At 53.1% G+C, this 21,767-nt stretch overlaps 8 protein-coding genes across 8 annotated transcripts; 2 read left to right on the top strand and 6 right to left on the bottom strand.

The window, feature by feature from the left end:
- Positions 1 to 700: 700 nt before the first annotated feature.
- On the top strand, positions 701 to 1,890 carry BDZ99DRAFT_506761 (uncharacterized protein; the record flags this gene model as incomplete). The annotated part of the gene is made up of 1 exon (XM_033724195.1): positions 701 to 1,890. Exon 1 carries the CDS (start codon positions 784 to 786, stop codon positions 1,888 to 1,890), a length of 1,107 nt encoding a protein of 368 aa, XP_033580876.1. The 5' UTR covers positions 701 to 783.
- A 9-nt stretch (positions 1,891 to 1,899) lies between these two features.
- BDZ99DRAFT_459659 (MFS general substrate transporter) lies at positions 1,900 to 3,667 on the bottom strand. Its single transcript, XM_033719211.1, has 5 exons — positions 3,624 to 3,667; positions 3,397 to 3,556; positions 3,207 to 3,336; positions 2,490 to 3,156; positions 1,900 to 2,438 (listed from the first exon to the last, which is right to left on the bottom strand). The coding sequence occupies exons 3-5, from the start codon at positions 3,314 to 3,316 to the stop codon at positions 2,061 to 2,063; spliced, it is 1,155 nt and encodes a 384-aa protein (XP_033580875.1). The 5' UTR covers positions 3,317 to 3,336; positions 3,397 to 3,556; positions 3,624 to 3,667; the 3' UTR covers positions 1,900 to 2,060.
- Positions 3,668 to 6,163: 2,496 nt separating this feature from the next.
- BDZ99DRAFT_553975 (uncharacterized protein) lies at positions 6,164 to 8,911 on the bottom strand (the record flags this gene model as incomplete). Its single annotated transcript, XM_033727115.1, has 1 exon — positions 6,164 to 8,911. The coding sequence occupies one exon, from the start codon at positions 8,909 to 8,911 to the stop codon at positions 6,332 to 6,334; it is 2,580 nt and encodes an 859-aa protein (XP_033580874.1). The 3' UTR covers positions 6,164 to 6,331.
- A 1,137-nt stretch (positions 8,912 to 10,048) lies between these two features.
- On the bottom strand, positions 10,049 to 12,379 carry BDZ99DRAFT_459656 (uncharacterized protein). The gene is made up of 3 exons (XM_033719210.1): positions 11,243 to 12,379; positions 10,802 to 11,195; positions 10,049 to 10,751 (listed from the first exon to the last, which is right to left on the bottom strand). Exons 1-3 carry the CDS (start codon positions 12,136 to 12,138, stop codon positions 10,161 to 10,163), a joined length of 1,881 nt encoding a protein of 626 aa, XP_033580873.1. The 5' UTR covers positions 12,139 to 12,379; the 3' UTR covers positions 10,049 to 10,160.
- A 735-nt stretch (positions 12,380 to 13,114) lies between these two features.
- BDZ99DRAFT_380667 (uncharacterized protein) lies at positions 13,115 to 15,625 on the bottom strand (the record flags this gene model as incomplete). The annotated part of the gene is made up of 6 exons (XM_033715197.1): positions 13,115 to 13,857; positions 13,998 to 14,396; positions 14,443 to 14,500; positions 14,553 to 14,860; positions 15,017 to 15,190; positions 15,475 to 15,625. 6 exons carry the CDS (start codon positions 15,623 to 15,625, stop codon positions 13,115 to 13,117), a joined length of 1,833 nt encoding a protein of 610 aa, XP_033580872.1.
- Positions 15,626 to 17,179: 1,554 nt separating this feature from the next.
- Positions 17,180 to 18,508, bottom strand: BDZ99DRAFT_473053 (uncharacterized protein; the record flags this gene model as incomplete). The annotated part of the gene is made up of 2 exons (XM_033721811.1): positions 17,180 to 18,026; positions 18,084 to 18,508. The coding sequence occupies 2 exons, from the start codon at positions 18,506 to 18,508 to the stop codon at positions 17,180 to 17,182; spliced, it is 1,272 nt and encodes a 423-aa protein (XP_033580871.1).
- A 968-nt stretch (positions 18,509 to 19,476) lies between these two features.
- BDZ99DRAFT_516539 (uncharacterized protein) lies at positions 19,477 to 20,301 on the top strand (the record flags this gene model as incomplete). Its single annotated transcript, XM_033725079.1, has 1 exon — positions 19,477 to 20,301. The coding sequence occupies one exon, from the start codon at positions 19,477 to 19,479 to the stop codon at positions 20,299 to 20,301; it is 825 nt and encodes a 274-aa protein (XP_033580870.1).
- BDZ99DRAFT_459654 (S-adenosyl-L-methionine-dependent methyltransferase) lies at positions 20,181 to 21,579 on the bottom strand. The gene has a single exon (XM_033719209.1). The coding sequence runs from the start codon at positions 21,526 to 21,528 to the stop codon at positions 20,503 to 20,505; it is 1,026 nt and encodes a 341-aa protein (XP_033580869.1). The 5' UTR covers positions 21,529 to 21,579; the 3' UTR covers positions 20,181 to 20,502.
- Between the last annotated feature and the right edge of the window lie 188 nt (positions 21,580 to 21,767).

Genomic DNA, 21,767 nt, shown 5'->3' with positions numbered 1-21,767 from the left:
CTTGGCCTCAGTATACTAGCTACGCTTTAGCTAAATCACTACTTTGTCCGAGGAGAAGGGATCGTATCAACAGTCGTACACAGTACATCTGCATAAGCTTTAAGAAGTAACACCGAGAAACGAGCATCATGTCAGCAATCAGAATGCGTTGGTTGGTTCTTTTATCTTGTGGATGTAGGGTACGGTCAGAACATGCAGGTGGTGCCAGGGAAGTCAAATCATCAGTAATCTGAGAACGGTGACGCCAATACGTAGAACATCTCAGGAATTAAAATATCTCATAGCCCAAGTCGATGTGTGATAGAGCATATTCATCATCAAACTGCGACCTTGCAACTAAGCTTTCGGAATAATGTTTCGGAATATTCGTACACCACTGAAGAGTACGCGGTGGCATCCCCCTAAGAATCAATATGGTAGATTTCATCTTGACGGCGTCTCAATGGTAAGCTCATTGGTATTCAACTTAATAGAATGATAAAAGATGAAGGCTAAAAAACGTCTGCCTTATATTATCTTGGGGTGGTGACCCGGCTTGCCGATTTTGGGATGCCGATCTTCCCCTCGGGTGCAACTTCACTCCACCACTGCTACCACACCTCACCCCGCAATCCAAGACGAGTCATGCAACGTATGCAGTATCTTTTAAAATCAAAATCTCTCGTGAGTCAATACAGGAAGTGTGCTTTCCAAAGAAGGTCATTTCCTATTCTCCACTACTCATCAAACATTCATCGACATCGTTTCCCCCACTTCCGCTCCCTCTCATCAACTACCATCAACATGTACAATCCCAAAGTCGGCGACAGGCTAGAAAGTCTCGACACTCCCTCAATGGTCGTCGACCTTGACATAATGGAAGAAAACATTCGCAAGCTCATGGGTCTCCTAAAACCATTAGGCGTCAACATCCGACCACATCTCAAGACCACCAAGAGCCCTATCCTCGCCAAAAAGCTCATTGCAGCCGGCGCAGAAGGTGGATGCGTGGCTAAGCTTAGCGAGGCGGAGGTCATAGCCGCAGAGGGCGTCGACGACCTGCTGATCACGTGCGAGATTGTTGGACCGGCGAAGGTCGCGCGGCTAGTGCAGCTATTTCGAAAGTATCCTAAGATTCGGACTGTGGTTGATAGTGAGGAGGGAGCTACTGCTATAAATGAGGCTTGGGCGGCGTCTAGTATTGACGAGCCACTTCAGACCCTCATTGATCTGGATGTTGGCTTGGAACGCACTGGGATCGCACCAGAGTCGGCTTTAGCTCTCGCGCAGCACATCTCAACCCTCAAGCACCTGAATCTCATCGGTGTGCAAGGCTACGAAGGACATCTGCAACACGTACACGGCCGTGAAGCGCGAGAAAAGGAGTGCCGGGCCTCGATGGCGATCCTCACCAGCACAGCCAACATGCTACGGGAGAAGGGGTTTAACATCCAAGTCGTCACCACTGGTGGGACCGGCACAGCTGAGTTCTGCGCAACCACGCCCGGCATTACCGAAGTGCAGCCCGGCTCTTTCATATTCATGGACTCGGATTATCGGAACGCCGTGGGCACTTTCTTCTCGCACAGCCTCACAATCCTATCAACGGCCATCAGCAAATCCGGCTCTCAACGGCGAGTGACGATAGATGCTGGCCTTAAATCCTTGACTACGGACAGCGGTTTTGCTGAGCCGCTGGCCATGCCTGGCGTCACTTACACCCCCATGGGAGACGAGCATGGGTGGCTGAGCTGGGAAGAAGGCGGCACTGACCTACTTATTGGAGCGCGCGTGCACATGGTCCCCAGTCACATCGATCCAACCGTCAACCTGCATGACTTCTACTACGCGTACCGGAAAGGAGTCATTGAGGAGATATGGCCGGTTGCAACTCGGGGTAAAGTTCAATAGGGGGGCTCTATACTTCAATATAAAATTAGAGGGGCTCAGTCAACTCTATTGTTCCCATCTAACCACTTTGTGCGTCTAGGGAGGAAAATTACCCATATCTAATCATGCTTGAAAATCTATAAGGAGAAGAGTGTAGATTCCGCACATTAAGCACACCTTTTATACATCACCTAACCTCCCGGAACAACCACCTCCCTTCCAGGACCCTTCTTTACGCTTCTCCATTCAATGAAGCAGGTACACAAGAACGACATCGCGGTAACCGCTACCACCACCCTGTAGGTATCCTTCAACCCTGCGGTATACGCCACCAGGACGTTATGCAGCTGATCCTCCTGTCCAATGTTCTTCAACACTCCTCGAATCGCCGTCGCGCCGGTATTCACCATCAGCTTCGGCGGGAGAGTGGATGCGTGCTGCGCGAGCCCTTTGATGAATCCGTTCTGGAAGACTGATTGGCCGACTGCGATAAAGAGGGCGCCACCGAGAGACTGGAAAAACATAACTGTCACAGTTCCGATTGGTATATCCTCCATGGGCAAAACAGTCTAAAATCAGGTTAGTGCGTGATGTGAAGAATATCTTCACGGGATACTCACCTGCACCGCGACGAGCGGAACATTGAAGCCGACACCTGCACCCAGACCCGTAATGATCTGGTAGCTGAACCACTTGCCAAATACGGTATCAACCTCGAACGTCGAGATGAGCCCAGCGCCGATGGTCATCAGTGCCGCGCTGAACATGATGACTGGGGCGTAGGCGCCTACCACTTGGCAGTAGACTCCGGCAAGGATGGAGGTCAAGACGGCGGCGAGCATGAGCGGGAGGATCTGGATGCCGGATTTGGTTGGCGAGGAGCCCTTGACAGCTTGGAGATAGAGCGGCAGATAATACATCAGCACGAAGATGCCACCTCCGAAGAAGAAGACGAAGCCGGCGGCTGAGGCGACGGTGCGCTGCTTAAGGATACGTGGTGGAATTGTGGCTTTGTCGCCGAGGTAGATCTGCGATGCAACGAACATGATGAGCATGATGCCTGCGCCGACGAAGAGACCGATGATGTGCGAGCTGTTCCAGGGGTAGGTGTTGCCGCCCCATTGGACGGCAAGGAGGAGCATGATAATGGCCGGGATAAGGATCGAGGCGCCGATGAGGTCGAGCTCCTTGATGCGGTCAATGTACTTCTTGCTGGAGTCTTCTGGATTCCGAGGGAGATGGAGCACGAAGAGGACGACTACTACGGAGAAGGCCCCAATAGGGAGGCTTTTTTGAGTTAGTGATGGATCAGAGTTGAGCGCGCTCGGTTGACATACTTAATGTAGAAACACCATCTCCAGGAGACATGTTGAGTAAAGACGCCTCCCAACAGTGGACCAGCTATTGAAGCCAATCCCCACATGGCTCCGAAAGCACCGAAGACCATGGGCCTTTGATGTAGAGGGACTATCCCAAATCGGTCAGACTACGCCCGGAAAAGGTCCAATGGACAGATATGTTACTTACGACAATGCGCGATAATCACCAGACCTCCCGAGAAGATACCTCCAACTCCCATACCAGCAATGGCCCTTCCCACAATGAGCGCAGTGCTCGATGGCGCGACAGCACAGATAAGAGATCCAAGTTCAAAGACGCCAATGGCTATCAAGAAGACGATTTTTATCTGAAGAAATTCGATCATGTCAGTATGGATGGGCATGAAAGGTCGAATTGATCGAGTAGGTACAAACATTAAAAACTTTGTATATCCGACCAAAACTTGGCTGCAGAGACGTGCTCGTCAAAAAGTACGCACTCCCATACCATCCAATATCCGAAATAGATTTGAAGTGGTCGGTAATTTTCGGAATGGCAGTTGCGATGATGGTTTGATCCAAAGCAACTAGAAAGACAGCCAGACACAGCGCAATAATCAGCGTTACGAGTTTGATGCCTTTGACATGCCCTGCGGTTTCATCCAGTGGAGCGGGCTTCTCGTCCTCGGCCAATTCAGATCCATTTTCAACGTGGACAGCGGTCTCCTTGCTGATATCGTTGTCGTTGGTGTGTAGCGAAGATACGGCACTCTTTGACTCGCCAAGGACGGATGGCTCTAACGTGTCGCTCTTCTCGTAGTCCGGGACTTGTGCTTCCACCTTTGGCGATGGAGCTCCTCCCATGCTGGGCTTCGTCTGGTTGTGGAAGGGAAATGTAACTAAGCAACTTTGATGACGACGAGAATGTCAGAGGGTGTGGTTTCCCGACGCGTTGACAAATTATTCCCAAAAGCAAACAACAAAAACGTCGCCAAGAAGAAAGAATAGAGATGATGACTGTGGGCAGCTTAGTAGATATAAGCCAGGCAAAATGTCAGCAACTATCTGCCCCCTGACGATGCGATTGTGCTGGACGGACGCATGCAGCGCCTGGTAGCCTGGCCGGGCACTCGGGCTCTGTGGTCGTGGACTGGAAAACTCCATGGGCCAAGGCGAGCCACCAGCCGTCCACGGTCTGGATTCAGCTTAGCTCACGAGTAAGACACATGATGGGCGTATTGAAACGCGTTAGGGGCGTTCCGACGGGCAGCCAAGGTCGCTGCGGGCTGTTGAGTTACCCCGACCCAGGATATGGGGACGCTTCATTGGTTCAAGGCTCCATGAAGCCACCGACAGATCTTTGTTAGAACCGCCACCATTTGTCAGCCAAAAGCTAGCGGACGGTATGTCGGGTGTTTTTTCAGTGCGAGTTGCGAACGAGTGGCTTGCGGGTGCAAGATCTGGGTGGTGCCAGTAACCCCTCGGGTAACCGCGTCGAACTCTAACCACGCGGTAGGGCTGACTGGCGCGAGGGGAAATACGACTACATATAAGCGCTTGAGAGCCGAGACATCTTATATGTTACGTTCGGCATACGTATTCTGACGTTCTCGAAGGCCGCCTTCTTCTTGAGCTGCTCCTGTGAGTCTTGGTGATAGGCGGGAGTTCGCCCAGTGGTGCTCACATCCTCCGGCTATCCATTCCTCACCGACTCCATCGTGCGATAACCGAATTCCTTGCCGGAGCCTGACGAGGGTAGGAGTCATCGATGGAACACGCGACAACTAAGGGTCGATCAACGATGAAAAGCAGAAGCTCCACATCACAAGAAAACACAGCTGTGCCCTTGACGGCCAGGATTTAACGGAGTTAACGTTACTGTTCGAGGGCATTGCTCGAGACGAGATACACGAGCCAGCGAGCAACCCCAATGGCATATCCCAGACCCCTCAGTAGGTGGTCTATCAAAGCGTCAAGCTAGCCTATTCAGGAAAAACCCAGCGAGGCTAACACCGTGCCATTCCCTCTGTCGTATTCGGCACGCTGCGCTATTCCTCATATCGTATTTACAACACTACACTGTTTCCCCCTCGTAATTTTGCCGCTGCGCTATTCGTTCTCTCGTGTTCCTGATCCTACGCCAGTCTCTCTGTCGTATGTCGTGTTCTTTACTCTATACAGCAGACGACCAGCTGAGCATCCGTAATTTGAAGAAAGTGCTCCCATCCAACTATTTAATCAGTAATAGCCGAGATCTCAAAGGTTTCCCCAGGCATTCGCCGTTCGGTCAGCACAACGGTATTCTTTATGTAATAGTGCTTATCCTATGAGCTCCACGACTGTCATGCTCGCTACGCCGTAGTCAAGAAGGTGCATTGCTATAGCGAAAGTTTACTGCTTTCGTAGATATCCTATGACTATCCTGTGATTTGACGAAAAGGTCACGTGGTATAGACTGCAAACCGCAACGACTTTTAGGCTCTTTATCAAAAGTGGTGGTACCGTGAAGTAGCACATCTAACAGCTGAGGATGACTCCTTCTCTAAGGCTCTGCTTCAATTGTGTGGAACGAAACATATACCGAGAGCCCAGTTCAGAATTCAATTCAATCTAATCAAGGCCGTATGACAGCACATCGGAGTGCCCCAGCAGCCGTAAGTGCTTGGATTCTCGAGACCATGATTTTGTCTGAATGGGACTCAACATTTATCTCTAAGTGCCCGAATCGAGTTGAACGTATTGGGCCGATCTCGTCCAAAGAAATCCATGGAAGCACCCCGGATAACCCCAAGCGAAACCTTCTCTAAAGCCCTGATATTGCATCTGGATTTGAAATCAACCGCGAGATCCTGAAGCGATATTGAAGAGTCGGGTTAACTCTTGCACCGAGAAGCTATCGGCCCACCCGCAATAAACGAAGAAAGATCTTTCCCCAAGGCTCAAAGTTCGCGTGACATGTCGGATTTGAAATCCGCTATACAAAGCGCCCAAGCTCCTCAGCCTTGCGCTTCTTGCTCTTGCTGATTAGATCTTACAGGTGTGCTCAGAGTACCAGGGTAAAGGAACACAGCAGGGAGCGTCTTCTTCATGAGGCTGATTCGAGGTGACAATGACTTCCGGGTACAGCCTCGTCAACCTGCCCCCTACCCCTTCCATCTCTTCCTCGCCGTAATCCCAAAGCTCTCTCCATCCCCCAACAGGCCCACGCCAACCTCCATATTCCTCGTCCCCCTAATCTCCAGCTCGCTCTTGATCTCTTTATCCATCGCACGCGAGCTGCCACGCACCAACTCCTCGGTCGCCGGCGCCAGCACCTGCGCGACATTCGCCCAGTCATTGCCGAGCATCGAGAACCGCGTCTTCCAGACAAACAGCGTCGCGATGACCGTAAATATGAAGGTTTGGAGGAGGATAAGAATGACTACGGCTGTGAACCCTCGCGTGTCTTGAGGATACAATACATTCGAGAAGAAGACAAACGTTGCATTGCCCTGCTTCGTGTATGCAGGGAACTGGTCGTAGTATGCCATGCCGCTGAGGATTGTGAGTAAGGAAGACATCGTTGATGCGACGGAGCCGTTTTGAGCCATGGCTTCGAGGAAGAAGGAGGAGAGGGCTGGGTCAGGGAGTGTGCAGTTGGTGATGTTGGGGGGAAAGGCGAGACCGATGGACAGGTCGAACACAAGAGCTGACCAATTGCCGCTTAGGCGGCTACTCTCGAATCCGATGGAGTTCGGGTAAATCAGGACTGTGTCGTTTGACGTCTCATTGGTGAAGGTGTGGGCGAGTATAAGCTCTGTGCGTTCTCGATTTCGCAGGCCATATCCAGACATATCTGCGAAGGCCTGGACGGGGGGTTGCTGCTGTATAGGAGCAGCGTCGTCATTCGTGGGTATCCATATGGTTTCTGAAAGGTTCAAGACGTTGCGAGCCTCTAGGGAAGTGATGTTAGGGTGCTGGCCCATCTGGATTCGTAGATCCGAGAAATCGTAGGCAGAGCGAGAAGTTTTATGCGAGCTGGGTTCCTGACGGCTGGATTCCGAAGACATGTGGGTACTCAAGTCGGCAGTTTGCCACGATGTGTAACAGAGAGACACGCTAATGGTCTGGTTGAATAGAACAATATTGTTCGCGGCGGAATCAGCTACGCTCATTCTCGTGGTCATATTGAGCCATTCCGTATCCGAAGGTTCGAAATGTATGCGTGTGTTGTTTTGCTGATCAGTGGAATAGTCTTGTATATTCTTAACGGCAGCGAGATCCTGTTCATCGTAGGATCGAAAGATAAGATAGGTAGGTCCCCATGACGGAAGGGTATCGAACGGTGTCGGTTTCATCTGCTCGACTGTGACGTTTGTGAGCTGGCTTTTTAGACTTCCAGCAGTCTCTCCTGGTACAGCTGCAAGCCTGTCATGGAGGAGGCTCTCATGCTCAAAATCCTGACTCCAAATCAAGTACTGTGGCCCTTGCATCTGACATATCGAGTAAGATCCTACTCCGACGAGATATTTACACTCGAACGGTATCGGGACCGGTGGTGTCCAGAGGTCAGGAACGTCTGTCGAATTAGTAAAGCTCCCAGAGATAGTCCATATTAGGCTTCCCGTCTGATCCATGGTCTTCTCGACACCAATAGTTACGTTAATAGTTTCAAAATCCGGCTGCTGACAGGAGACTCGAGAATCCACAACAAACGAGGATCCGGTGTATTTTTGAACAGTTTGTCGCGATTGAGCGTCTGTGAATGGCATGAATGCACGGAAAGTATACCCCGTGTCATCTACCTTTTTCTTCTTCGGCACTGCTTCGGTATATTCCCCAAAAGTGGGATAGAAAGGAGGGTTTCTAGCCCATGATATGCCACGGTGGATAAGCGGAGCAGCTGTTAAATTGTATAGATCCCAGCCTTGAACATCCCCAACACGTGTTGCTGTATTGTATTCGAAGTCATAAAAGAAAGTTCTGTTAGTCGAATAGCCTTCAAGAAGACCAAGTTTGAGATCGGAGAGTAAGGCCGTAGAGCTAAATTGAAGCAGTACGGTGGTAGTTGTCAAGAGGATGATCAGTGGCAGAAATAGATAGTGCGTGATTCCGCCTTCCTTTCGAGACCCAAAGAACATGGGCAGGAGGAGTCGCCAAGGCGAAGCCATTCCAGATCTCATAACAGAAACAGCTGCCGAGTCGCAAAGGCGCACAGCGTGTGATTCCAAAGCCAGAGCTGCCAGCATCGATGCACCGACTCCGGCAAGGAAGTCGATAATAGTTCGAATGATCATAGCAGAGATGGAGACTGCCCGAGTGGCCCATTGATTGACCATGAGATAGTGCCAATTGCCATTGGAAGAGTCGGAGAACCATAGAAAGACCAGGACTTCAACAAGGGTTAAGACAACGACCGGAGTGGCGATCAGGAGCGTGATCGCAAGCCAGCCCAGTTTGTGTCGCAATTTGATATGGGTCTTTCGTTTTTGGGGCTGCTTCAGATCGTTCGGAGATAGTGGACTTTGAGGAACTCTTGGAGAATGTCGGGACGATCTAGTATTGAAACGTCCATGTTCAGATTCGGGAGAGAGTAGAAGTCGGTCGGTAAGAGTGTCGGCGTCTGAGTCATTCCTGCGATGGTTGGGTAAACGGAGCGTCGATGCGATATCTGATATGCTCTCAAGTGATGGCCGGTGCTGCGGTGAGATCAACCCTAGGTCATCCAACTCATGGTCCGCCATTTCTGTTAACTACGCCAAGCTGCAATTTTTCGATGACTAGTTTGTGATTTCAACTCCGAAACCCCATTATACTAGGACTAGAAAAGTAGTGGCCAGGTACAGAGTTTGTGTGCCGTGCCATGTGCTAACACGAAAGCCGCAACCTCAAAGTTACAGGTGTGCTATAATAGTTACGATGGGTTAGAGTCTTAGAAACTTTTCGATGTGGGGTCTTTCCTGACGCATTCGAAGTAAACTTACCTGTTAGACACCTGCTGTCGTATGATAGCCAGTAAAATATGACCACAGCGATCAACGAAAAGGACATGCGACTACAGCAGAACTTGAAATGGGTTCGAAAGGCGGCACGGTAGAAAGCTTCGTGGTTCTTGAAGACGTCTTAGAGACGCGTTGAGTCAATTGAAGAAAGACGCTGCATCGTAAGCACGAAAGAAGAGGCTGTGGCAGAGTAGAGGATTAAGAAAATGGAGCGAGAAATCAAATAGATCTGGGCTTTCGGGAAGACAAGGCTGGGCTGAAGCGTGCTGGCTTTCGCGAGCATGCATACTATCACAGCAGATAAGTATGAAAAAGGAAAGGCTGCGGCTGAAGACAAGGCTAGATTCTGTAAGATCTCCAGTGGCGGAGAGGCGGGAACATGCAGGTGCTTTCCCACGACGCGTGATTGCTCTCTCTCAGCCTCCTATCTTGCGCAGCATAGCCCACGGATACAGGGATGGCAAGAGAAGGCAGGCATGCTGTAGGACGCACGATTTGAAGCGTTCCATGACGATTACTTCGTATACCCGAAGCTCTCTCGTTGTTGCGCGGTGGTCCGAGTGGGGGCTGAAAAGTATGGAGGCTGTAAAGCCACATGCATGGAGAAGTATTGGGAGGACGCTAGTCTCACTCGATCTTAGCCAATCATAGCTCGAGATATAATAAGAATTACAGCCTTCTTGGGTCGTGCAACATTATACTTTTTCTCTGCGTGCATAGAGTAGAGACGTAAAGTAATTGCTAGCTCGCTGCAACTTAGTTCTAATGGTAAGCCTGTCGCATTGCACACTGGTTGGTCACGCTACCTTACGACGATTATACCTGACGTGCTGAAGCACTATGATGTGTCCACCATAGCTGAGTTCCCGTTTGATTAGCATGACTTTCATTTGACTTTTGAAGTCTAGGCCATGGTCACCTCTGAGGCCTAGATAGCTGAATGTAAATTCTAAGAAGCTCTAGAGTTTAACATACATAAATATGCCATACCCTACAATTCCATCGTCCCAATCCTGGGGGCCGCATTCTGGCCCACGCCCCAAGGCCCCTCGGCCACGCGCCTCCGAATCATCCCATCAATGTGGCTCCTCGGCGGCTGCAACTCTTTCACCCGCTCTCCAAGCACCTTCAGCACATCGAACTTCGTCATTGCAACCTGGAACGCTGCACTCTCCGCATCGCCGCGACCACCCACCAGCCCCGAAAATGTAGTTGCAGGCTTCAGCAAGAACGGAAGCACACCACCACTAATCGTTGGATCCAGGATCAGTTCGAGGCCAGAGTCTGGGAAGTTCTGCAAGCGTGTGAGAATGGCGTCGGAATTTCCGTCGTTGAGCTGGGAAGCGGGAGACCACTTTGCGGTGATGATGGCACGGAGTAAGATTAGGGCTGCGATGGCGTTTTCTTTCATGGCAATTGTATCGGCGTGACGGATGATCTCAGTGAAGAAAGATGGCGTTTTGGTGAGGTAGAGGGATAGGAGGAGGCGGGCGTAGATTCGCTCGGATTCGAATCGTGCGGAAGAGGTCTGAACAGTCATACTGCTCAACGAGATCTGCGATAGTGGAAAGACGACATCGGGCTTTGAAAGGTATTAAGTCAGATTTTGGAAGTAGATTCGAGCACGCTTACCTCAATTGGCCCATGGAATATGGTTGCGAGTGTCTTCAGCGCGTCTGCACTTGTCAGGCGGATGGGAATGGACAAGATCGGAGATTCGTCCCAGGCATATCCCATCGCCCGCTGAGGCACCAAACTAGCTCGCGGTACTGATGAGAGTATGTGGAAGTCTTCTGGCTGGGCCTTGTTGATGGTTTCGTTGAGCTTCTCCACGATTCCAGCAGCCTCAGGACTTCGTTCAAAGTCGTCCAGATATGTAGACGCATAGGCGGAGATGTAGTTGGCTGCTGGCGCTTTCAGGAACGTTCGCTCCATTGAAGGAGTGTCGTCTTGCTGGTACTTGATTATGTGAGCATGCCAGCCTTCTTTCTTGAGGAAGTCCAAGGCCACACTAGAGCCACTAGATCTATAGAGCGTCAGACAGATAACGGATTTTGGTGATAGGGTACATACGTAGGCGCCGCGATGGTCTTTACGGTGGAGATGAGATCAGAGAAGAAGTTGATCAAGCTAATGTGCATCAAGATGTCGTCCAGGAAATCAACCATTTTCATGCTTGCAAAATGCAGAAGACCTTCCCCGTTCCTAAGTCCAACTTTGGTCTCTATCTCCGGGTGATGGCTTCTGACGATGGTATCCCAGTCCAGAGCTCCGACCTTCGGTAGCCAGTCCATCAGCCTAGCCTGTGCGACCGTCGTATTCCTCTTGTTGAGAGGGACTTCATCACCAGCTGGCAGAGACTTGAGGCTGCAGAAGAGGTATAGCAAACTGTAGATATCCTTATCTTCGAATAGTCGTTTCCACATCGCACCTCTTCCGTATTCGCCAACACCGATCTCATTTAGTCCACCGGGTAGGTTCTTTGAGGCTGATAAGAGTGCGATAAGTAGATTGGAGGCCTTGGTTGCTGTACCGGTATCCTCCGTGCAAAGCCATAGTCTTACAATCGCTTTGACGACATCTGACCGACTGGCAAGGTTCTCGGCATCATTTCCGGTGGCGGTCGCCTTTTCCAGCAAAGTCAGAATAAGGAGATGAAACGGCTCAGCTTTCAAGTTCAATCCCATGGCAAAGTCCAGCTCTTTGACTTCATCGAAGCTGTACGGTGCGGTGAGCTTTAGAACGAATCGAATCAAGGGAGATGGGTCCTGTTGCAGACTCGGCAGAAGCTGTCCAAGCTGAAGGAAGAGTGGATGTGTTTGTCGCCATCCTCCGTTCGGGAATTCGAGCTGGGATACGTAGAGCTCACATTGTCCTAATAGATGGACGTCGAGAGAAGTTGTCGGTTCCTGCTCCACTTCGCGAAGATGGACTTGGAGTTTCTCCAACACTGTGGAAGGATTCGGCATGGCTAGTCGATGCTATTAGTCCGAAATCTTTAGATTTGAAATGTGATGTGGCTGAGATAAGTGACCGGGCTGTCTCGTGGAATGTATGCAAGCAACAAGCCCTGTGAATGTTTGAGTCCGGTTATCGCGCCACCCTGGAAATACAAGGCGATCGAGAGCTCGTGGACAGCACTTGAAACTGGCTCTCCCCGCCCTCAGCGCTTTTACTTGCCGTAGCACAACAAGACACGCTTACGGCCTGTGGACTTTCTGACCTGAGGTGGCGGCTGAGTGGCAAGAGTCCTGGAAGGAATCTTCTAGAACACTCTCGGTGATCGAAAGGTTGTGCTTCAGATCGGTTCCTTCGAGAGAGCTGCTCCTGTAGAGCTCTCAGAACTGCTCGGCAATATTTGTATGAAGTACAGGTGAAAAGAAAGAGCGGCAATGTATGCCTGGATTAAAGTAAGTCGTATCAGCCGATTTTCCACGCTTTCAGTTGAAATACTGTCCCAGGTTTGAGAAGAACTCTACTTTTGATGGAGTATTTAGAGAACAGGCAGCGGTAGTGACGTTGAAAGCTGAGGTCACATTCTTAGTCATAATTTTTGCACGTGACGCAAATCACCCCAATCACAGGCGCAATCCTTGCACTACCTATATTGATTGCTGGCTATTTCAATCCCCGATGTAGCTATTTAGAAAGCTATTTATATCCAAGACCAAACAAGCATTGTCTCCAGTATTCGCACTCATTCATCATTCTCCGTAACCACACAGCACAAGCAAGAGTATGCATTTACAAAATCTTCTGAGGCAATGTACAAGCGTCGAGAGGTCGTCAATGCTCTACAAAGAATGACCATAGCTCACGAACGAATGGGTATACTGCCAAACCAAAACGCTACATACTCGACAAGCCGCTGAATCTTACACTAATGCACCAAGAATACAAAAGCCAATCCCCGACTACCTTTACAAAGAATAATCTGCCCGACCATCAAGGTCCAAGATGGCTCATTCTCTTGCTACTCCTTGGTGTCTCTCTCCTCCCCCAGTCCGAATCCCCCTCTACACTTCTCGCCCTACTCCCCCTCGGGCCTATATTCTCTAAGCTCCTCCTCCTCCTACCCTCCCGATTCTTCCGCACGACACCCATCGCACTAGCTTCTTCAATCACTACTCCATTGCCGTATTCCACACTCGGACTCGGCACACGACTCCTCCGCCCGTTCCCATGCTCCGCCATGGGGCTCCCCACGCGGCTCCTCCTACCACCGTGCTCGACCATAGGGCTCCCTACAGGACTACTCCTCCGCCCACCCCTCCGCTTCGCCCCTGTAGCCGGCGGCCTCATCACGTAATCGTACGTCTTCGGATCCGTCATCGCGAGCTCTCTTTCTAATTTCCACAGTGGCGCTTCAGGCAGAACCCTTGTGCTGACCTTTCTATCCCTGCTCTTCAGTTTCCAGAAGACTTCGACATCGGCGGAGTTGTTGTAGTCAACGACAAGACGCCAGTTATCTGTCAGCGCACGGCACTCGTAGACACCTTTATCGTCAACGCCGGGCCCGCCGAGACGTAAGCGTGTCCGCGCGGACGGGTGCACGTACTCGTGGGTGTCGTGGAGTGGACGGCCGGTGGAGCGGCCGGTGTCGGGGTCGATGGCGTAGTAAGTGCCCGGTGTGCGGGTTGTGCCGCCGCCCAAGGCGTAGATGCCAGCCATGCTGTTGTAAAGTTCGCCTGTAGGGGTTAGAGGGACTCTATTGCAGTGGGGAAGAGGGAAATGGTTGAGTGCAACTCTTTCTCGACTGGCCGTGTGTGGAGAGAGGCGTGGAATGTAGGAGTAATCATAATAGGAAGGAAATCGCAACCAAACATACCAAATGACCATGGCCTATCCCGTTCCCGCTGCTTGCGATAATACAGCTCATTCTCCTCATCCTGCTCCAGCACGTACTGCATGCGCATATCCAGAAACGGCTCCAATTGCGCCATCATCCACGCCAGCGTGATATTCGCCAGCTGCTGGTCATCATACCCACCACCAACATTACTATGCACACCTGGAAACCAAACCTGGCGCAGCGTGGTGCGGTTTCCCTCTGGCTTCTCCCAGACGGCCGGGGAGAAGGCCGAACGGCGCTCGTCCAGAGCGAGCGCTTGAAACGCGTTTTCAGTACAGTTGGAGAGCTTCGTGTCGTAAAATGCCATGTGTTTGGACTCCTGGCCCTGGAGGCCCAGTCGTGTTAGTATGGGGATGCGTGGCATTCCGAGAGACCCTGTGACATGTTAGGAGGATAATGAGCGGTGGCTTGAATTACTAACCGACGGTATCCCATACCGCAATAGCTTTGATAGGGATATTTAGACGCGAAAGACCTCTCTGACATGTATCAGCAACTATAAAGCAGGGTTTGACACTAGGTGAGACTTACTCGACCCAATTCTTCTCGATAATAAGGATCATCTGCACTCGGTTTATCTGGAAAAGGAACATCTGGGTACTTCGGGCGGTAATTGGGGTCGCGCCTATGCTGAACGTCCGTGAAAACCTCTGCCAAGCTCCCCAGCGCCTTTTTGGTGAGCAGCCCAATTTGCCCAACAAGCCCTCCAATGCTTCTTGCTGTGAAGGCACCTCTTGAGAAGCCTATCAAGAAGATCTCATCCCCAGGCGCCCAGTTGTTACACAAGAATGAGTATCCTTCCCTGACATTCTCTCCCAGTCCTTCGCCTATAGCGCCTGCTCGCCCCAGGGTCAGCTTCTACTCAAACCTTTACTCTGACCAAAATCCTGACGAGAAAGAGGCACGCTTTGAAAATAAACGAAAGTTGTACAGAAACGTAGGACGAAGATCCTAACGAAAGCGAAGCAATAAAACAACCAAATAAACAAACTCACCTCCTATAACCCTCCCCACCGCACCTCCATTCGCGCCCACCCCGAAATGATAATACACAATCTGCGGCACCCCATCCACACTAACCGGCCGAATCGCCCTCGAGATACGCGTCACATTACTCGGGATAGACAGCTTGCCATTCGTAAGCCCATTGTCTGCATTCAACCACGTGCCTAGACCATTAATCGTCAGCCCTATCCATTCCTTTTTATCATCAACTCATCATCCCTCATCATCACTAACTGTGACAACCCTTGACACATTCACCCCTCTGTTTCTTTCTTTGCTTACCGTCCCTCCATACCACACTGTGACACCCTCGCAAGTAAACAACCCAACCCAACCCAACCCAACCTAACCCAACCCAACCCAACCCCAACAAGGCCCAAACCCACCCCCCCGTCTCCGAAACAAGACAACAGTAGAAGAAAGGGGGAAACAAAGGAAAAACACTCACCATCACACGCAACAATCAACCGCTTATACCCCGCCTCCGCATTCCGCGGCGGCCTCGACTCCTGCCTCGCCGCCTGCCTGCCCCCCGTCCGCGATCTCGAAACCGCCCGGCTGGGCGCTCGCGAAGGCGCTCGCGAGTGCGATCCGTCCATCGAACTTCTGCCTGCACGTGCCCGATCCGCCGGCTGTGCCGGCTGCTTGCTTCGTAGTCCGTTTGAAACAGGGTTGACCGGTTAAAAAAAAACCAAAAACAAACAAACAAAGAAAACCGGAATGTCGTCCTGCAGCCTTTTTTTGCGCGACGCCGACGGCGTGGGAGAGCCAGAAAGCGCGAAGAATGCGCTCGACGCTTTGCCACGGTGGTGGTTGGGCAGCTGCGGTGTGTGTGCGCGCGCGCGCGCGCGCCTCCTTCGTGGTTAAGGCCCGATTACGAGGTTTTCGTGGTGCTCGGGCCAGATGTGTGCATGGGGGATCACGCTCGGAGGTTGGCAGGCGCATGCGGGTTAGATGGATGGTGCATGGTGAAGATAGAGATAGAAGATGATTGTGGTAAGGTAAACGTTTGTCGTCGTCGATGTTGACAGATTAGCGATCCCGCGCGCGTGGGCTGAGCTGAGGCGCTGAGCGGCTGGCGCTGGGGCAGCAGCCTTGCGCTTTTTGGGAGAGGGAACGAGGCGGACGGGCGTTGGGTTGGTTGGGTTGGGTTGGGTTGGACTGCCTCTGAATTGGGGGCCTGTTTGTTTTGGTTTCGTGGGGGATATTTGAGGGAGTTAGGGGGCTGTTGATGTTGTGCTTCTGGTACTATGGCGTAGGTTGATTTCTGTGAGGTACAATCGTGCATGATTTACTGAATATATCTACGCGACACAAAAGCTTAAAGCATAATAGATTGAAGTAGGTAGCGCGTAGCACTATATTTATCTGATAGCATGAATCGTCGATCCGAACCTCCTCATTCCTTTGAAATCGCCGTAACAACGCGCCGACAGACCTCATACGCTGGAACAAACTCCGTAGACCCGCGATACTTTCCATCGCCACATGGCAGCCACTCTTCTCATGCCGACCACGGAGCCGTGGTGCCCGCAGAGGCGCCGCACGCCACCCATGGTTAACATCCCGAGCCGTCCGGTCTCAGATTTCGATCCCGCGTATCAAACACCAAATCACGATCTCGGAGCCGCCGGAAGGTAAGAATTACCAAGTATGATCAAATTTTTATGTATGCGAGAACACGCTTTTCCGTACTTTCTTTCTTTCTCTCTCCTGACCATAGTCAGTTCCTAGCTCCCTCTCTCTCGCCGTCAGCCCAGCTTATTCAGCTAGCTAGCGCAACGCCCGATTGTCCCATGTCGCCAGTTCAGTAGTCAGTCCCAAACTCCTAGGTACAGATAGTCATACAAGCAAGCCAAGCCACGCCAGCGCCTCGGCCACGCATACTCTTCCATCTTACAAGGACACTAAACCGTGCGACCATCGATCGATCGATGAGTAAGAAGCACCACGCTTCCGTCTCATTCTCCCGAATCTCTCCTCTCGGGTGCAGCGTGAGCGGCGGAGGTAGTTTCTAGAATATAAACTCTCGATCTGAAACAAAAATGAACAAAATCTGACGCTGAAGTGTATGACTGAGATAGGAGAGGTTTCATTAACATCGTTGCCTTCGCAGAAAATCAGAAAGGTCCAATTGGGCGAACCCAGTGACATCAATACTCCCCAAACATATCCTCTAGCTCATCGAGCTCCACGGTCTCGGGGCTTTTAAGCTCAGACCAGGCCCAGGTCTCGTCGTCGCCCATCTTCACATCATCGCTGAATCCGGACTTGAAGGTTGCTCGAACTGTCTCAATCTCGAGATGCGGTTTCAACATGGGGCTGCTGGACGCAAAGGCGGGCTGGATGACGTGCACGGAGAGATGGTCGACCTGGCCAAACAGTGCTGCCGCAGCTTCCGAGTTCCGCAGCGCAGCGCTTTCTTCGGTTTCCTCAGCCTCCTCAGGGATTGAATCCTCCATTGATGTGTCGTGAAGCGAGGGAGACCTCTCGGACTTGATCTCGACCTTTGACTCGGAATCCTCGCTGCGACTCCTTTGCAGGAGGATAGAGGCAGTCTGGGTGAACTCGTGTTCGTCCCGCTCCAAGGGCGGTGAGACAGCTCGTCGATTATGTGAGATGTTGGACGTCGTTGGTGGGTGGGGCCCGCCATGCATTAGCGGATTGCGATTCGAGAACGGCGTGGAGTCGTCTTCGTAGTCGGGCGATGAGAGGTCAAGCTCCGGAGAAGGGGAAAGCTGAGACCGCGTCCGTGCGTCGGCGTCTTCCTCTTCCGAGGCTGCGGACGACAGGGAGGGCGAGATTATCCGTGCAGCTGCTGGGCCGGTGAGAGAGTCGGTGGGGATGGGCTGGTGTTCGCAGGTGGTGAGGTAGTAGTAGACTCGCTTCGGGTGAGTGCCGACGAGCACTTTGTCGAGGGGGCATTGTGACAGTGCAGTCCAGGGGCGTCGTAGGTACGTCGCGAGGCGTGAGGAGATGATAGCAGAGGGATTCGCAGAGCTAGAGGCGAAGTCAGTAAAATGTAGACGTGGCGAGAGTGTTTGCGCATGCTCCTACCTTTCGACAATTGCAATGGACGTCGCCAGGACGGCAGCTAGCTCCTTAAGCAGATGCGGTCGGTTACCCGTCTTCTCCAGCTGCTCAATCACACCTACGACAATGGTGTCGTCGATGCCTTCGGTGCTGACCTTTGTTTGCGACGACTTCCCACCAGGCGACGGCGGTGGCGTGTGTTCCGCCACCCGGCCGGAGCTCTTGGGTCGCTCATCGCGGAATCGCAGAGTCGTGGTGCGCTCCGGACTCAGAGGCTGGGGCGAGGTTGAGGGGTGCGAGCGCTTGACTTTCTTCGCGGCGTGGTGAGGTTGCTCGGTGCTGGCGGCTGAGGCAGGCGGTGAGCGGTGAGCAGCCGATCGCGAGCTGTTTGGCAGATGGATGCCGAGCGAGGGCAGCGACAGCGACTTTCTCCGGGTGTTGTAAGGCATGGCGGCGGTCGCAAGGCTGTGGAGTAGACGGTAGGTTCAGGTCGAGGGCGGGTCGCAGCCGTGGAATTATTTTGGGGTGATAGCGGCGAGAGAAGGTGCCTGGTGTTGTCCGCGCTCGTAAAATGGGCGAGAGTGGATTTGGATGGTCGCTATTGGCTGGGCGGCGGGCGGAATGCAGGCGGCGACACTGGTCCTTGCCTGAAGAGCTTACCGCTGGTATGCAGCGCGATGCAGCGTTAATGCAAGGCAGGGAAGGGAGCCTGGTGCGACAGAGAGCGAGCGAGGCTCGACGCCGGATAGGACGACTGCGCTGCTGGGTGTTGTATGCACGGCTGACGTCCACATCAAGGTCGGCTCCTTTCGTGGCCGGCGTGGACGGAGGGAGGATCAGGGGGTTGCCAGCAACTCGTGAGGTGAGAACAGCAAATGCGACGACGAATATCAGACACAAACAGTACAGTACAAGTGAGATAGGAGTCGACAGAGGGACGAGGCACACGAAGAGGCGCGAAGAGACGCGGAGAAGGCAGCGGCGGGGAGAAGCACAGGCAGAAGAGGAGGCTGTTTGGGAGGGTTGAAAGAGGGAGGAGGGACGGGCAGAACGAGGAGTTACGGGGTCCCACCTCAGGCCAGGAAGGAACGACTAGCCGAGTGAGGAGCCCTGGGGCGTGGTTTCCAGGATGGATATCGTCACGGCCCTGCCTCAGTTCGGTATGGCCAGGGGTCCGGCGACACGAGGAAAAGCTGCACACGCCAGCACCGTCTAACCAGTGCCACCTAACCACCGCGTCTCCCCAGCAAAATGCGCCGGCCTGCCGCCAAAACGTTGCCCGCGCTTCCCCGGGGTGTGTGTCTCGCTGCCGGGGCTCCCTCGCTGGCTGCAGCCTCCCATCCGACTCCCAAGCATCGCCGTGCCCGTCGCCACGAGGCTATCCGCGGCGACATCACTGCGGTCTTCGCGCGGCAGCATGACGCTGCTACGGCGCTGCATCGGCGGAGACTCTCCCATTGGCATATCAACCCAGGGCGCGCGTGGTTGTGCAGCCCGGGCGCAGGGAGTCGAAGCCGGGGCAATTCTGCCATCTGGTGATCTGATCGGCTTGAGGCAGGCCCTTGGCCCATCTGTTCCAGCAGCTGGCCGCCCCTGTTTGAGCGTCTCCACAGCCCAGTGGCCCCAGGCGGTGAGCAGTCGGCCTGTGACAGCAGGGCCTGCTCCACCAACAGCGACGCGGATGCGCGCCGCGAAAAGAAAAGAAGAAATTTTCCGCTGTCGCGCCGAGGTGCAGCGGCGAGGCGGAGGATGTGAGGGCGACGAGAACACCCTAAGCGGCCCGAGTCATGCTTCCGGGTCTGCTCGTGTCGTGGAGTGTCGTGCTGACGACCTCGCAAAAGCAGCCGTCTTCGCGGCTGGTGATCAGGGTGCTGGGGAAAACATGGCCCCACGTTTCAAGATGCTGCGTGTCGTCGGCAAGGCGACCAGAAAGCCCAACACCTTCCTGTGCCGTGGTAGCACGCGACAGCAGTCCCGATGCGCCAATCACCGCTCGCACATTCCAGCACTTCGTCACTTTTGTGGAGTTTGGGTGCGGTGTGAGGTCGGTTCAGAGCAAACAGATGGCCTCTCCGCCTCGCCGTCGATCGCGTCGCCTGTGGTCGACATTGACGTTGTTTGCTCGACTTGGCCCGCCGACTCTCCAATCAGACATGCAACCATCCATCAGCGCATGCAGGTCGTCGGCCGGCTGCAGATCTCGCCTCCACTCCAGCATGTACTCCCGCGATGCTGGCGCTAAACTGCTTACTCTTATCTGTATGTATATTGTGCGCCGCCATGGAAAACATGTGAGAGGTAATATCGCTGTGGGAGCTGCATGCCGCTTCCGGTAATCCAATAAGTGAAAAGTGACAGCTCTCCTCTGCTTCGTGCGTCCAGCAGGCGTGGTCTCGCCCGCGCAGGGCCCCAGACTGAGGCACCCATGCGCCTATGCATGCACTCATCCCCAAAAGGCCCACCACGGCTTCTGTGCCACCTTTTCCTGCGGGCCTCCACTGCCTCCTACATCTGATGCCTCTCCCGCAATCTTCTCCAGAAGGCGCGGCTTCGGTTTAGGCTTCAGTTCCACCCACCACGTCGTTCCAAAATTGTACCTTTTCAACTTGACCACCTCCAGCCCGCTCTCCTCGACAATCTTGCCAATGTCCTTGTTCCACCAACACCCGTGCTCGTCGGCATGTGCTGCTGCCGTCTTGTCCAGCACACCATTCAGCCATGCATAATGTGACCTGCCGTGCTCCAGCAGCAGTATGCGCCCGCCCTCCGGCTTTGCGACCTCTCCCAAATTTTGGAGAAGCTTGACAGGCTCTGCTGTCGAGCAGAGGGCCATGGTCTGGATAACATAATCGAACCCGTCTGGAGACTGCGGGGGTGGCGCTATGGGCTCCAGGGCAGACTGTGTGCGCCAGAAGATCCGCCTAGCATACTCCGGGTGCTCGTCCTTCCATTTCTTCTTCCCAACTGCCAGCATCTGCGCGCTCTGGTCCAGCATGGTCACCGTTGCCAGCTTCTTCGTGTCGTAAAAGGCGTGATTCCGCCCTGTGCCCGCCGCAACCTCCAGCAAGTGGCCCCTAGCCATTGATGCCATTTCCTTCCTGCGCTTGGTTATCCCTGTGAGCCATTCTACCGTGTCGACGCCGCTGTCGTAGACCCAGGCATTGTCGTCAAAGCGGTCCGAGGCGTCGCGCGGGATTCTCTTCAATCGAGGGTCGTCTCGGGTGAGGCTTATGTAGATGAGCGTGCTGTAACAGCCAATTCCAATCACTGTAACTCCTGCGAGGAGCAGTGGCAGCCTCCGAGCCCGCGAATATGCAGCAGCAGCAGCTGCTGGTGGTGGTAGAGGCGTCGTGGGTGGAGGGGCGCGCGGACGGTACTGCAAGGGCGGCGAACTGGCCTTTTTATGGGGAGCGGACTTTTTCTGGGGAGCAGATGTTGATTTACTCGACTTCGACGGCGGCTTGCCCATTTCTGGAGGCTCGTATGGGTGTAGTTGCGTGTCAATTGACGTTCTCAAGCGTGATGGAGTTGTCGAACGATCAACCTCGAAGCTATCAAATTCCTAACCGAGAAAAGGCCGACGCCCTACGCCCTTTACGTCTGCTTCGATAGCTGGCTAGTGTCGGCTTGGGACACAAAATCTCTCCCCCACTTTGCGTGTCTTAGATTTCATGTATCGATATAACTGCCACAGGTAGGCATCATAGT

This window comes from Mytilinidion resinicola (assembly GCF_010093595.1).
Source record: "Mytilinidion resinicola strain CBS 304.34 unplaced genomic scaffold BDZ99scaffold_4, whole genome shotgun sequence".
In the NCBI taxonomy this organism is placed as follows: Eukaryota; Fungi; Ascomycota; class Dothideomycetes; order Mytilinidiales; family Mytilinidiaceae; genus Mytilinidion; species Mytilinidion resinicola.
The sequence above is the reverse complement of the archived record's forward strand: the minus strand, read 5'-3'. Positions and strand labels throughout refer to the sequence as shown.

Excerpts from the sequence above, each read along its gene's own strand:
- BDZ99DRAFT_459659 (XM_033719211.1), bottom strand. The coding sequence starts at position 3,316 with ATGGTCTTCGGTGCTTTCGGAGCCATGTGGGGATTGGCTTCAATAGCT. Across the intron at positions 3,157-3,206 it reads AGATGGTGTTTCTACATTAA|CCTCCCTATTGGGGCCTTCT; the intron begins GTATGTCAACCG and ends AACTCAAAAAAG. Across the intron at positions 2,439-2,489 it reads TTCCGCTCGTCGCGGTGCAG|ACTGTTTTGCCCATGGAGGA; the intron begins GTGAGTATCCCG and ends ACCTGATTTTAG.
- BDZ99DRAFT_459656 (XM_033719210.1), bottom strand. The coding sequence starts at position 12,138 with ATGCCGAATCCTTCCACAGTGTTGGAGAAACTCCAAGTCCATCTTCGC. Across the intron at positions 11,196-11,242 it reads AAGACCATCGCGGCGCCTAC|ATCTAGTGGCTCTAGTGTGG; the intron begins GTATGTACCCTA and ends GACGCTCTATAG. Across the intron at positions 10,752-10,801 it reads TATTCCATGGGCCAATTGAG|CCCGATGTCGTCTTTCCACT; the intron begins GTAAGCGTGCTC and ends TACCTTTCAAAG.
- BDZ99DRAFT_459654 (XM_033719209.1), bottom strand. The coding sequence starts at position 21,528 with ATGGGCAAGCCGCCGTCGAAGTCGAGTAAATCAACATCTGCTCCCCAG.